General features: G+C 49.9%; 1 protein-coding gene across 1 annotated transcript; it reads left to right on the top strand.

Moving 5' to 3' along the window:
* The first annotated feature begins 6390 nt into the window (after positions 1–6390).
* SOX21 (SRY-box transcription factor 21) lies at positions 6391–10360 on the top strand. Its single transcript, XM_045839257.1, has one exon. The coding sequence runs from the start codon at positions 7902–7904 to the stop codon at positions 8730–8732; it is 831 nt and encodes a 276-aa protein (XP_045695213.1). The 5' UTR covers positions 6391–7901; the 3' UTR covers positions 8733–10360.
* The last annotated feature ends 2589 nt before the right edge of the window (positions 10361–12949 follow it).

The raw sequence follows: 12949 nt of genomic DNA, 5'->3' as shown, positions 1-12949 counted from the left end.
TGTAGAACATTGTTAAAAAGCTACAAATAAGTTAATTGAGTTAAAAATGGTTTTGTAAGGTTGCCACTTACCAAGTTAATGTAGAAAAATCAATTGTATTTGTATATGCCAGCAGCAAACAAAATAAAATTATTTAAAAGATACTCTCTTTAAAAAAGATGTCATCTTTAAAATATGCTATGTATTATAGTATCAAAATAGTTTTGAAAACCAAAGAATAATAAATGATTAAGATTTCTACCAGAAAACTATAAGATATTATGCAGAGAACCTAAAGAACAGCAGAATTAATGAACGGATGCTAGGCTCATGGGTTAGAAGTATTAAAATGGTAAAAATGTCAATTCTCCTGATATCAATCTATAGCTTCATAGCAATCTTATTTTAAATGGTTTTTTAAAAAATATTTGGATTTTAGGAAATCTTTAGAAAGTTCTCATCCCAAGAAAACATTTTGTAACTGTGTGTGGTGACAGATGTTAACTAGACTTACTGGATCATTTCATGATGTACAGAAATATCATACAATGTTATACACCTGGATCTAATATAATGTCACATGTCCACTATATGTCAATTAAAATGAAAAATTAAATAAAATATTCTCTATATTATCATCAGAATTATCTTTTTAAAATAAAAACGTGAAGCCCTGGCTGGCACAGCTCAGTGGATTGAGCGCGGGCTGCGAACCAAAGTGTCGCAGGTTCGATTCCCAGTCAGGGCACATGCCTGGTTTGCAGGCCACGGCCCCTAGCAACCGCACATTGATGTTTCTCTCTCTCTCTTTCTCCCTCCCTTCCCTCTCTAAAAATAAATAAATAAAATCTTTTTAAAAATCTTAAAAAAATAAAATAAAAATTTGATAATGTTTGAAGTCAAAAAAATTAAATAAACAATATTTGGAACCTGAAAATTTGTTTTAAAATGTATATGGAAATGCAAAGGCCAAGAGTAGCCAAGACACTTTTGAATGAAAAGATGAGAAGACTTGTTCCGTCAGAATTAGGATAGTGCATTATTAGTACAAAAATTGAAAAATATGAAGCAAAATGGCTCAGAAACCAACTCCATCATATGGCAAAGGTGGCAGAAATGAGCAGTATAAATAGGCAGTCTTTTCAATTAATGGTTCTAGAAAACTGAGTATCCATATATAAAGTAATCAAGCCTCATACTTTACCCAGAAATCAATTTCAGATGGATTCTGGTAATGGAGCAATAGCTCCCATAAAGACCAACCCTCCCACGGGCAATAATCATAAACTTGGGATAGCATATTAAAAAACTCCTCTCTGAATGCCTGGAGAAAACTCGAAACCAAACAGCAACACAAGAGAAAACACTTAGAAAAGGGGGGCAACACTAGATGACTTTCCCATTTTTGATTTTGCCTGTAAGATCTCTGGCATGTGTACAGCGGGAAACCTGAGAAAGAATTCCCACAGCAGCCAGCACACCTGGTTAAAAACCGGAGGCGGGAGAGCATAAGCGAATACCTAGTGCAGTACGCACACCGTTGACTATTCAAGGGCAGCTAAGATGAATCAACTCGGTGACGTGCAGTGCTATTGAGTCCAAACAATGCAAGTAAATGAACTATCTCATTAGTACAGATTGTATACAAAGCTTTTTTGTAACTTAAAATAGAAACATAGTGTTGAAGAGTACAGAGAGATAAACAAAGCTATATGGCTATATATATATATAAAAAATCAAGGAAACAAATGATCACACTGGGTTGGGGGAGGCCAGTACGCATACAGTTTACTGGGGATATCACTTGGTTTGACATAGGTTTACCAGCAGGTTTTATTTTGGGTGGTAGCTTCACAGGTACTTGCAATAGTATTCCATCAATAAAGAGGCCATTGTCGGAGCACTTAGAAGAGCGCATCAGGAATTGGAATTTGTGGTTAAATCAGTTTTGCGCCCTTGTAGTTTCCAAGAGAAAGGTAGAAAGAAAGGAATGAAGGAGGGAAGGGAAGGGGGACAGAGAGAGGGTGGGGAGGACAATGAGGGCTGGGGGCACAGAAGGACTGAGATTAGATGTCATTGTCATGGGATTTCCTTGTGCAACAGCCCTGGGCTATCGCAGAAGGGGAGGAGTTGGGATCATTCGGGGCTGCGATTGTTCAGTGTTTGCAGTGGGGAGGCCCACAGCCTAGGGATAGTGGGTTGCCGCTGAGACCCAATCTGTGCTGATGACCACCAAACCGGTGATGGGGGTGGGGGGCGGGGGTTCAGATCGCCTTATTCCAGAGACTGCCATTGGGCCCCGAGGGAGTCCTGGAAGGCTGGGCGACTTCCACAAGGACTCAGAGTGGACACTGACCAGAATGTCAAGTCAGTTCTCATCCCACTCCTTCCCCTTCTGCTGGCGTGACTTCGGGCAAGTTCCTAATTCATCTGCGCTAAGGCTCCTTTCCCCGATAGCAAAAGGAGGTGACTCTCCTGGAGTTTGCCTGAGAATTAGATAAGATGATGTATGTAAAAGATAGGGTATCTTAAGAACTCGACTGTTGGCTCTGAAACAATCAACCTGCTCAGCAAAGGAGCCCCAAAGCCGAGGCTCCCTTCGATAGCAAGCTGTATGTGAGAGGGAAAAGCGCCAGGGCAGGACCTTCTGGAAGCTGGGAGGGAGGACAGCCAGACAGACGGACTCTGCACAGCCAGAAACAGGTTTGTTTACCACCCTGCTGGAACACTGCAGGGGCCCCACGGTACGGTGACGGTCCAACCTTCCTCATTCCTTTCAGCGTGTGTCACAGCCAGCGTCCTTCCACTGAAAAAAGGCACTCACCCCAGGAGAAGTGAATCTCTCCATTGCTTTTACGGGGTTCTTGGGATCTGAAGTCAGTGCTTTGTGCAGTTGTCTGTCTTGGATTATTGGTGTTGTCTTTTATCCCTTAGGTGTCTGTCAGGGGAAGTGAAGGGCGAGAGGTAACTTTTTTTATTTTGTTTTTCTTGCTCTGCCATCCAGGTAAAGCTCCTGTTGACAATGGTAGCCCGTGTGAGCACGCTGGAAAAGGAATGTGAAAAGTTGTCTCCACAATTGATCTGTACATTCTTAGTTCCCAGGCATGGCCGGAATGGCAAAAACAAAGGGACAGAAATCCCCAAAAGACGGAAATTTAGTGGCGCAGGGCCACATGTGCAGCGGTTCGCCCCTGCCATGACCATCTGACTCACCTCTTCCTCTCCAGCTTCATGTGGACCACGGTTTGGGATTTCCCCCCTTTGGGGGGGCTGCTGGGAGTGGGGCTGATGAGAGTAGAGCTAGGGAGCTGGAGGAGCAAGACCAGAGAACTGTGACAACAGCCTAGGGTTGGCTTGTGTCACAGTTGGCTCGTCACCTTCTTCACCAAAGAACTACAGACAAGCAGGCTGTATCTCCTCTCCATGCGGATATGAAAGCTTATGCATCCTTCCATTGCCTTGGCTGGCGACCTCGACGAAGCTCTCTAACTCCAGGTGCCTGCTCTCAGTGTTCCAGGAGCGAGGAATTGGCCTCTGCTCTTTGAGGACTTCACCTTTACTGCCCAGTCACGCCCCCGTGCTCTCCCCGCTCCACGGTTCCACAAAAATATGATGGTGAGCCATCTGTGTGAAAACCCATTGAGTGACCGTGGGAAGGTTGGAGGACAGTGATTTCATTCGCTCTGATCCCTTATCCCTCATTCGCCTTCCTTCGGGGCCCAAATACTCTCTCCTCCCTTATAAAAGAGAAAGAGAAAGCAAGCCAGACAGTCCAGTGTTGCCAAGGTTTTTTGTTTTTTTTTTTTTAATTCCCCAACCACCTCATTGCTGCCTCCTAGTGAAAGCTTTAGAATTGAAAAAGAGACCATTGACTGGGTCGGACAGAAGGGGGAAAAGAAGGAACTGAATTCACGCAGACTCGAAGACGTTTTCTGAGGACGCCTGTCTGTGTGAGTTTCTGGTTAGGTGTATTTGTGAGCACAGGTGTGTTGCTGTGACCACACGGAAGCCGCAGAGCCCACACGCACTCTGCTGACCGAGGCGCACTCTCTGTGGGCGCACGCAATCCGGAGTCGACGCGGAAAAGCCCCACCAACTTAGAATTCTATTTCAACTTAGTTCCCTTACTATTCACTCACACAGACCATTCTCGTTTCTGTATCTTGGCATTTTCCACCGTTAGGTCAAAAATGCACAGGAACAAAAATACAATATTCTATCAAGGCAGACATAAAATCTGTGGGAATATATTTTGGTACATAAGACAGAGGAGGCATGGAAAGTGACTTTGTGGAAAGCTCCACGAGACTCAGGCAGGAGGTGTGATGCCTTGCGGGGAGCAAGAGCCACCTTCCTTCCTTTCACACACGGCTTGTCGTGAGGGTCTTGCTTTAGCTGGCCAGGGTTTGGGCCAAGCGTATGGATCCCCCAAAAACTGAAATGAAAAAACCAAATCGCTCCTATGTTGAAATGCATGCAGTTTTATTTGGTGAACAGGCAATAAGCACGTCAATGGCCATTGTCTTTTTAGGCATGAAAAGCACCTTCGTTTCTGCACAGGTTAACACCCTTGGACTTGAGAACTTTCAAATCACGTTTATTTCATACCACTAAACAGGCGATACCGCACAACTTAAAAACCACTGAGGAAGCAGATGTATTTTATTTTTTTTTATTCAATATTGTACAGATAAGCATACATTTCAATCTCACATACAAATATTTCTTTCCATGTTAATAATTTATTGCAATTGATTTTTAATTTAAAAGTGAAAGGGGTATATTACAGTTAAACCAACCAACATAAAACAGCTTTTCTCAATCCTTATCCTTTTGTATACATCCAAATAATTGTTATGATTAGACCCAACTTCATTCACAAAGTTTAGTGAATGACAGTGTTTCGTATCTCACATGCCCATGCCTAAGTTCTCTGTAGGAGAGTGGATCGCATTTTTTTGTCTCAAAACTATTAGACAAGTTAGTAGGTTAAAAGCACAGAGATAGTAATTATGTAGTTTATCAGCACAAAGCAGTGTATTTAATACTCTAGCCCGTGTGACTACATCTGCCAGGGCTTTAATGTCGCTCCACCCAAAGTCTGTGAATGACAGTGTCTTTCCAGAGCCTGTACAGGAACACGGTCCTAGAGAAATCAGTCCAGTTGTTGCAGCAATACAAGGGCCATAATGGATACAAAGTAAACATCAGTAAATGTGATAGCTGAAGGAAAACACAGGCTCCTACACATGTCACTGCAGATTCACACTTCTCTGTCTTCACAGCAACCACAATGACAGCAGCAGTCACCATCCTATTTATGAAAACGAGCAATAAAACAGGCCTACCTCTTCAAGAAACCGTGTCCATCTAAGTCCATCACTTCAACCAATGCTTTGGGTCTGTGTGTGTCTGTGTGTGAGTCGCACAGGTACCGCAAGGGAAGGCGTGAAGAGTTAACCACTGACAGAACTTCCTTCCTCCACTCGCACACAGCGAGGTCACATCCAAACTGCCAAAGAAAGAAGGCAAGCAAGTTCTCCCTGAAGGGCAGGCCTACTTGTGAACAGAACTTCCAGACGGATCGTGTGTTCAGTATGCTGCAGCATCCCAAGAAGCGAGACAGACATGCAAACAAAACCATGCTGGTTGATGTTTGTATTGTGTCAGTTACAAAGAAAAAAACACTGCTCTTACTAAAGAAAATTATGCTTTAAAAACACAGAAATATTCCAGTATGTTGTCATGGGGTATGTTTTACTTTTTTTTCTCTTACAGAAACATTTCGTATTTCTTTTTCATTCTGAACACCTTCACCCTCTCTCTCTGCGTGTAAGTGAGATACTCTAAGTTAACTGTACCTTAAAGAGATCGGCTTCGAGATGGCTCTGACGACCAGAATAGAAAAAAGCAAAACAAAACACCCAGGAGTGTTAAAGAGCTGGAACGTCGCCCAAGGATGCCTTCTCTCGGCCTGGGCTAGCTCCTTTTCGACTGGGTTGCCAAGGGCATGCCCAGTCCCCCCTCGGTTATTTTTAACATCACTACCTCTGACTGCGAACATCACCGGGGCAAGAAAATGCACGAGGCATCTGTTGAGAGTAACATCTGAACATCCAAGGAAAATGAGCGCTTTCTTGATAGAAAAGCTCTCCAACGTATTTTAGAACGCGCTCCTTCTTCCACTGGGCAGAGGACCCCAGGGCCGTGACTAGTGCTGCGCTGGCCGGCCAGGGTAGCCTGGATGACTCCGAGGTCGTCAATGCCAAACAGGGTGCAGACTCCGTGGCGCGATCCGGGCTCTCCACTCGCCTAAACCTGCTCCCTAGTGAAAAGAGGTGGGAGGAGCAGTACTGAGGGGGAGGGGATCCGGTTTAATTCGAGGTCTTGGGAGTGTGGGAGCAGGAGGAGGTTCCTCTGGTCCCTCCTCCCTCCTGGAGACCTGGGCTCCACCTCCTCCGCGTGCCCCCAGATATACACACACTCGCCGAGACTGGACATGCACACCCAGCGCCGGCTCCGGGCGCGTACACACACAGGTAGCGACTGTCAGCTGAGCCTGTGCACTGGGCTCCCGCCTCCTCTGGAGCAGCGGTGGAGTGGCGGCCTGAACCGGGGAAAGGGCCCACCGTGCTGCGGAAACCGGGGAAGCGGGAACAGCCCCAGCGCGGACCTGCGAACTGAGGTGACGTCGCGGTTTCCTTAAATCCCCTCCTCCAGCACCTCCGCCTCCGCGCCTGCTCGGTTCCGCGCGGAGAACCCAGGAGAGAGGGGCCCCCGGCTCGGCGCACACGCGGGCGCACGCAGCAAGGCCAGCGCGCCGGCGCAGGAAACTTGGGCAAAGTTAGTTGCAAGTGCCGGGCGGCGGCCGAGAGGAGCCAGGTGGGGACGCAGCCGGTGCCAGGCCCGCCGCGCCGAGGCAGCGCCGCCTTCCACACTCTGAGCGCCCCGGGATCCCCAGTCGGCCGGTGCGTCTGGAGGGGCTCGGAGCGAGGGGAGCCGGCATGGCCCGGGAGCCGGCGCCTCGGCTAGTCGGGAGGATTTCCTCTGAGGCCCGGCGACCCCAACCCTGATCAAGCCTCATCTTACCTTCGTCTCCGACCCGCAGTCTAAGAGGAAGGCCGGTGAGGCAGGTGCTGGCGGGCGCGGACAGCTCCCCCCTTCCGAAACCGGCAGTCGATTGGGGGGGGTTCCCATCCGCGCGCCCTGCCCCGAGTCAGGAAGACCGGCTGGTGCTACCGCATTTGTGTTGATATCCATTGCTACGCGCTGTTTTCCCTTGGTGCGCCCGGACCCTCCTCCACCTCCCCCTCCTCTTCCTCCTCCTGGGCCGTCTCCACTCCTCCTCCCCCACCCCCATCTGCTACTGTCAAATGAGAAAGTCACCGAGGAGAACCCAAACACTGCAGCCGCGGAGAGCCCCCTTTGGCACTTGGCAGCACGCGGAGGCGGGCTCCTCGGTTCAACTTGACGGAGCCTCTGCGACGCACCTTGCCGGGCTGCTGTGCGTTTAAGTGAAAAAACACCGAGGAGGGGGACAGCTCTGACAGGCAGCGGCTACCTGCGGGGAGTTCGCGAGGAAAAGCCACCAGCGAGGAAGGACAAAAAGAAAGCAAAGAGCAAACTGCCACCGTGGGGTGGGGACACCGCCTAAAAGTTATCGTGCACCGGAGAGGGTTTTCCCGAGCGCTCGGCCAGAGAGATTAACGCAGCCCGAGGCGCGGCGCGGCCCTGGGCTGGTCCCCCGGCCCCCTCCTCCCCGGCGGGAGCGACCCCACCAGGGTGCGAAGTAGGGCGCGGCGAGCGCCGGCGGGCCGAACGTGTCCCCGCGGGCAGCCAACATTGATTTCCTCCGGGCCGAGGGCGACGGCCCGGGTGGCGGTGGCGGCGGCGGCGGACTGCAGCCGCGGCACGGCGAGAGCATGTCCAAGCCGGTGGACCACGTCAAGCGGCCCATGAACGCGTTCATGGTGTGGTCGCGGGCTCAGCGGCGCAAGATGGCCCAGGAAAACCCCAAGATGCACAACTCGGAGATCAGCAAGCGCCTGGGCGCCGAGTGGAAGCTGCTCACGGAGTCGGAGAAGCGGCCGTTCATCGACGAGGCGAAGCGCCTGCGCGCCATGCACATGAAAGAGCACCCGGACTACAAGTACCGGCCGAGGCGCAAACCCAAGACGCTGCTCAAGAAGGACAAGTTTGCTTTCCCGGTGCCCTACGGCCTGGGCGGCGTGGCCGACGCCGAGCACCCGGCGCTCAAGGCGGGCGCGGGGCTGCACGCGGGCGCCGGCGGCGGCCTGGTGCCGGAGTCGCTGCTCGCCAACCCGGAGAAGGCGGCCGCCGCCGCCGCCGCCGCCGCCGCTCGCGTCTTCTTCCCGCAGTCGGCGGCTGCCGCGGCCGCCGCCGCCGCCGCCGCCGCCGCGGGCAGCCCCTACTCCCTGCTCGACCTGGGCTCCAAGATGGCAGAGATCTCCTCGTCGTCGTCCGGCCTCCCGTACGCGTCGTCCCTGGGATACCCCTCCGCCAGCGCGGGCGCCTTCCACGGAGCGGCGGCCGCGGCTGCAGCGGCTGCGGCGGCCGCCGGGGGGCACACGCACTCGCACCCCAGCCCGGGCAACCCGGGCTACATGATCCCGTGCAACTGCAGCGCCTGGCCCAGCCCCGGGCTGCAGCCGCCGCTCGCCTACATCCTGCTGCCGGGCATGGGCAAGCCTCAGCTGGACCCCTACCCCGCGGCCTACGCCGCCGCGCTATGACCCCGCGGGGCCGCCTTACGAGGACCGGTGCGCGCACTTGTACATTTGTGTAATAGGTACGAGCTCTGCGGCCACCCCTCGCGCCCTCCCGCGACGGGGGCCCCGGTTTGTTTGTACATAAGATGTATAGGTGCCAGGCAGAGAGGCAGAGATGCCAGTCGGGGCGCGAGTGGCCGAGCGCGCGAGGGCGCGGGCGAGTGTGCGTGTGAATTCACAGGACCATTTCAGACCCGCACTCCGGCAGCCAGCTTTACAGAGGGCAGTTGTATCCGGCAGCAGCAGTTGGTGTCTGTGTTGCACTTGGGAACCTGTTGCGTTTTGGCCCACAGAGGTGGAGGAGTAACTCTGTGACGTGTTGGGCTCTCCAGTGGCGTTCGTTGGAAGTTTCTTGTCGGTTTCATTTTTTTTTCTCATTATCTTTCCCTTATTCCCTCCCGCCCCCCCACCCTTGGTCTATATGTTGCATGCACTCTGATTCAGTGCTAGGTCTGGCATGGCTGCACAAGGGAAAAGCTGATCTGTGTCATTAGTTTCTCGGAGCGGGATGGCTCTGAGCAGCCTTGCTCCTTATTTGTACCATTTGAACTTTGCAAATCTCTGTTCTCTCAAGCAGAACCCCTAGACCGGATCCATTCGTGACCAGTGACCTGCTCGAATCTGGCCTTTTGTGTGTGAGATGATCGCGGTTTCTTTTGTTTATCACGCCATATGCAAATCAGAGCAAGAGCTCTCTCTCTCTCTCTCTCTCTCTGTCTCTCAAGAGCCAGGAACGCAAACAAGAAATATGTGTGAGATGAAAAGTTGTCAATTGGATTCTCTCCCTTAAATAAAAAAAAACAACAGCTAGAAATCACCTGGGAGTCCACTCCCTTGGATTCTGACACAGTTTACACAAAATGCAAAGGCCCTGTTCCTATTTTCCCTTACGGCTGCGTCCACCCTCAGATTGTAAATGTGTACATGTCCGTGCAAACATTGAGTCTGAGAATGTGTTATTTGCGTTGCCCTAAATCTGAGTCGATTTTAGACTCTAAAGCATTTTGAGCTAATGTCAAAGTTAACTTTAAAAAATTGCGGGACTATTTCACAGTCGCAATTTTATCTAAGATTAAATCAGACTTTTTTGTCTGAGTGGTAATTATATATTTATTATTTAGCAAAACTGAAAAAATACCCACAGAATTGTTTTGACAGATGTCTCTTGTTGTCAGCTAGCATTTCTCCACCGACTCGATCCATTTAAATGTGTTTTGGAGTTCCCTCCCTAATTAGCTTATTTTTTAGATCATCTGCAATTCATTTGCAATTTATGATAAAACACATTTTAGAGAAAAGAACCTTCCTCAATTATAGCTTTTGTGTTTCTTTTGAAATGTATATATTTTGACTAATGTTTGTGAATGAAGTTGGCTAACATGTATTTAGTTTCATTTTGGCTTTATGTAATATAAAGTTTTTAAAAGTTTAAGTATTGCTTTTAACCTTTATGTGTAAATGGTTTTCTTGTGTGATCTAATTTAATATTAGACGTCTAAACTATATCTGTAAATTAGAATCCGACTATCACTCTGTTCATTTTTTTTTGAACAAAGAGTTTAAATAAAGCCTGAACCAGGGAAAAGAGAAAATCCTCTTTTTTTTTTTTTTTTTGTCGAGTTCCTAACAAGATTTTTATCTGAATTGCCCTTACGTGCCTGGTCCAGGTGAAGTGTAAGGTATCCTCCAAAGGCAGCCTTTGTTTCACTTTTGAATAGATTTACTAGGAAATCTAAATCAAGCCATTGTTATTCAGAGCCAAAAACCTGATTTATCACATTTTTAATCGTGCATAGGAAAGAAGATTTTTTAAAAAACCAAGTAGTTGTATTATCTTGGGAGGGGGAAAAAAAAAGGCATTCATGAACCAGTAGAACAGAGCCCATTGAAAACATCCAGACGGTTCAAAGCATTTCACTAGTTTCCAGTAACATTTTAAGAGGGGAAAGTGGCCTGACCACTTTATCTTGTTAGCAGGAGAGCCCCACCGCTTAAATCAGTGTAATTTGTTCACGTATCTTTGGCATATTCCTTATTTACACCTTAAGATTCTACTTGGAAGAATTATCACAGCTAAGAGCAATGCACAACTTTTGGCCTCTTCAGGGCTCTATTTTGTCATGCTAATGGCATTAAAATAGAAGCACAACACATTCTCATGGGCAGGGTTGAATTTCCAGAGCTAGGCAAGTTCCCACTGGAAACAGGTTTGAAATCATAAATGATTTTAAATGTAGAGGAGAGAGGGGTGGCAGCAGGACTAATATCAGAGAAAAAAAATTAAATAATAAAGGGAGATTTTTATTTTTCCCCCCACCCACGGAGATAGAAATTCTCAAGGTACAAGACGCAAGGACTTTTAAACTCGTTACCCAGGGACAGGGACCGTCTCTGGAGCTGCACGTCTTTATAAGTGACCCGGCTCTTTAAAGTCATTGTTTTCCCCCAACGGAATAATATTTTAAAAACCATGAAAAGTTTTGGAAATGTGAGAAATGGGCTCTGCTGGTTTGACCCTGATTCACTAATTAAAACGATCCCTCTCCTGTTATTCCCGGAGCTCTTTGCAATATTATAAGTTAATTCATATGGTTCTGAGCGATTATGCAAAACTAATTTGGACTGTCCAGGGGTAATTATCCCTGACACGGTTAATTAAATCCTTTCAAGCCCTCGTCTTTGCCTTTTGTAGCAGCCCATCACTTCTCAACACGGAACTTCCTGCAGCTCCCTGGAAATCACCCCAACCCTAAATCTTAGCCACCTCCCTGAGCCGCGCCGCTCGGGCCCCACCGGCCCGGAGATTCCCCGCCCCCTGCTGCCCCCTCCCCTTTTCCCAAAGATCGGCGTTTTCTGGGCGCAACGCTCTGGAGTGTTGATGAATGAGGAGAGGACTAGAAGGATAGAGGAGGGGGGGAGGGAGGACGGCTGGGGTGAGCACGCGGGGTCACGCCGCCAACATCGTGCGGCCGCTGGAGTTTGTCCACAGGCCCACGGCATGGAGGCGGGGGGCAGGGTGACTAAGTTTATCCCCTCTCTCTCCGACTCCTGTGGCCTTGCCAACCGGTTGCTCCTGGAGAAGGCCAGCCTGTGCCGGCGTAAGGGGAACCTGAGGCAAGAGGAAGTGGAGAGGGCCAGGTGCGTGCCTGAGAGTCTGAAAGGGACCCGCAGACGCAGCGCTGGGGCTCAGCCAGAAGCTGCTGCAGGGTCGAGATCTACCTGCACCTCTCCGTCTCTCCCCAGCTGCCCCCTTTCCCTCGTGCCCTCTCTTCTCCCTTCCTTCCCTCCCTTCCTTTTCGTCCTGCTTCCACTGTCGTTGCTTTTCAAGGTCTAAAAAAGCCACGGCATCCCTCTGTAGTCACGGTTGCCTAAGGGCTTGAAACAAGTCTCCCAGGCGAGGGGCCAGGCGTGTCGCCTTCCAGCTTTGCGCAAACAGGTGGAATTGTTCTGCTGGAGCAGAGAGGACCAGCGCGGGTGGGGGGCGGGGGGGGGGCGCGGCCGTGCCAGGGATGGCTTCCGGGGAGCAGTGGAGTTGGCCTCGGCTGTCACTTCACTTGACAATTCCACCCCCTGCCCCCCCCCCCAAAAAAAAAACTGGGAGCGAGAACATTGCGAATCTCTCTCTCTCTCTCTCTCTCCCCCCCCTTGGCTGGGGGCTGCGTGGGCGAGGGGCGCAGAAGATCCAGGGAAGACTCGACCGTCTGGCAGGAGCAGGGCCGGCGTGCCAGCCAATCAGAGCGCGGCTCGCGCGGGCTCCCCGCCACCCCCGCGGGGCGGCCGGTGAAGTTCCCCGCGACTCGCCCGCCCCAAGTGCCCGTGGCTTTCTCGCGCCCACTGCCCATCGCAGGCGGAGAGAGCGCCGCCGTCCAAACTTTATTAATCTCGCGCGTTCTTTCTCCCTCAGCCCAGTGCATCGCAAAGGTCAGCTCTCTCCTTTTAAAAGACTGATATTATTAATTCAATGACAACCCCCACCCAGTCCTTTTTATTCTCTTGCAGCCAGGAAAAAAAAAAAGGTGGGGAGGGGGGAAATAGTGAAAAGAGCTTTTTTAAAAAAAAAATCTTTTTTTTCTTTTCTTTTTTTTTTTGTCCTTCAGTGGGAGCGTTTAGACAGTCGAGGAGGTTTTGTCCGGGAACAAAACGCAGGGTTGGGAGGTTTTGTGAGAGTGTTGTTTGTTGAA

The sequence above is a fragment of the Phyllostomus hastatus genome, unplaced genomic scaffold (assembly GCF_019186645.2).
Source record: "Phyllostomus hastatus isolate PE091 unplaced genomic scaffold, TTU_PhHast_1.1 phas_contig_29, whole genome shotgun sequence".
Lineage (NCBI taxonomy): Eukaryota > Metazoa > Chordata > Mammalia > Chiroptera > Phyllostomidae > Phyllostomus > Phyllostomus hastatus.
Note: the sequence above shows the minus strand (reverse complement) of the source record. Positions and strands in the feature narration are given on the sequence as shown.

Excerpts from the sequence above, each read along its gene's own strand:
- SOX21 (XM_045839257.1), top strand. The coding sequence starts at position 7,902 with ATGTCCAAGCCGGTGGACCACGTCAAGCGGCCCATGAACGCGTTCATG.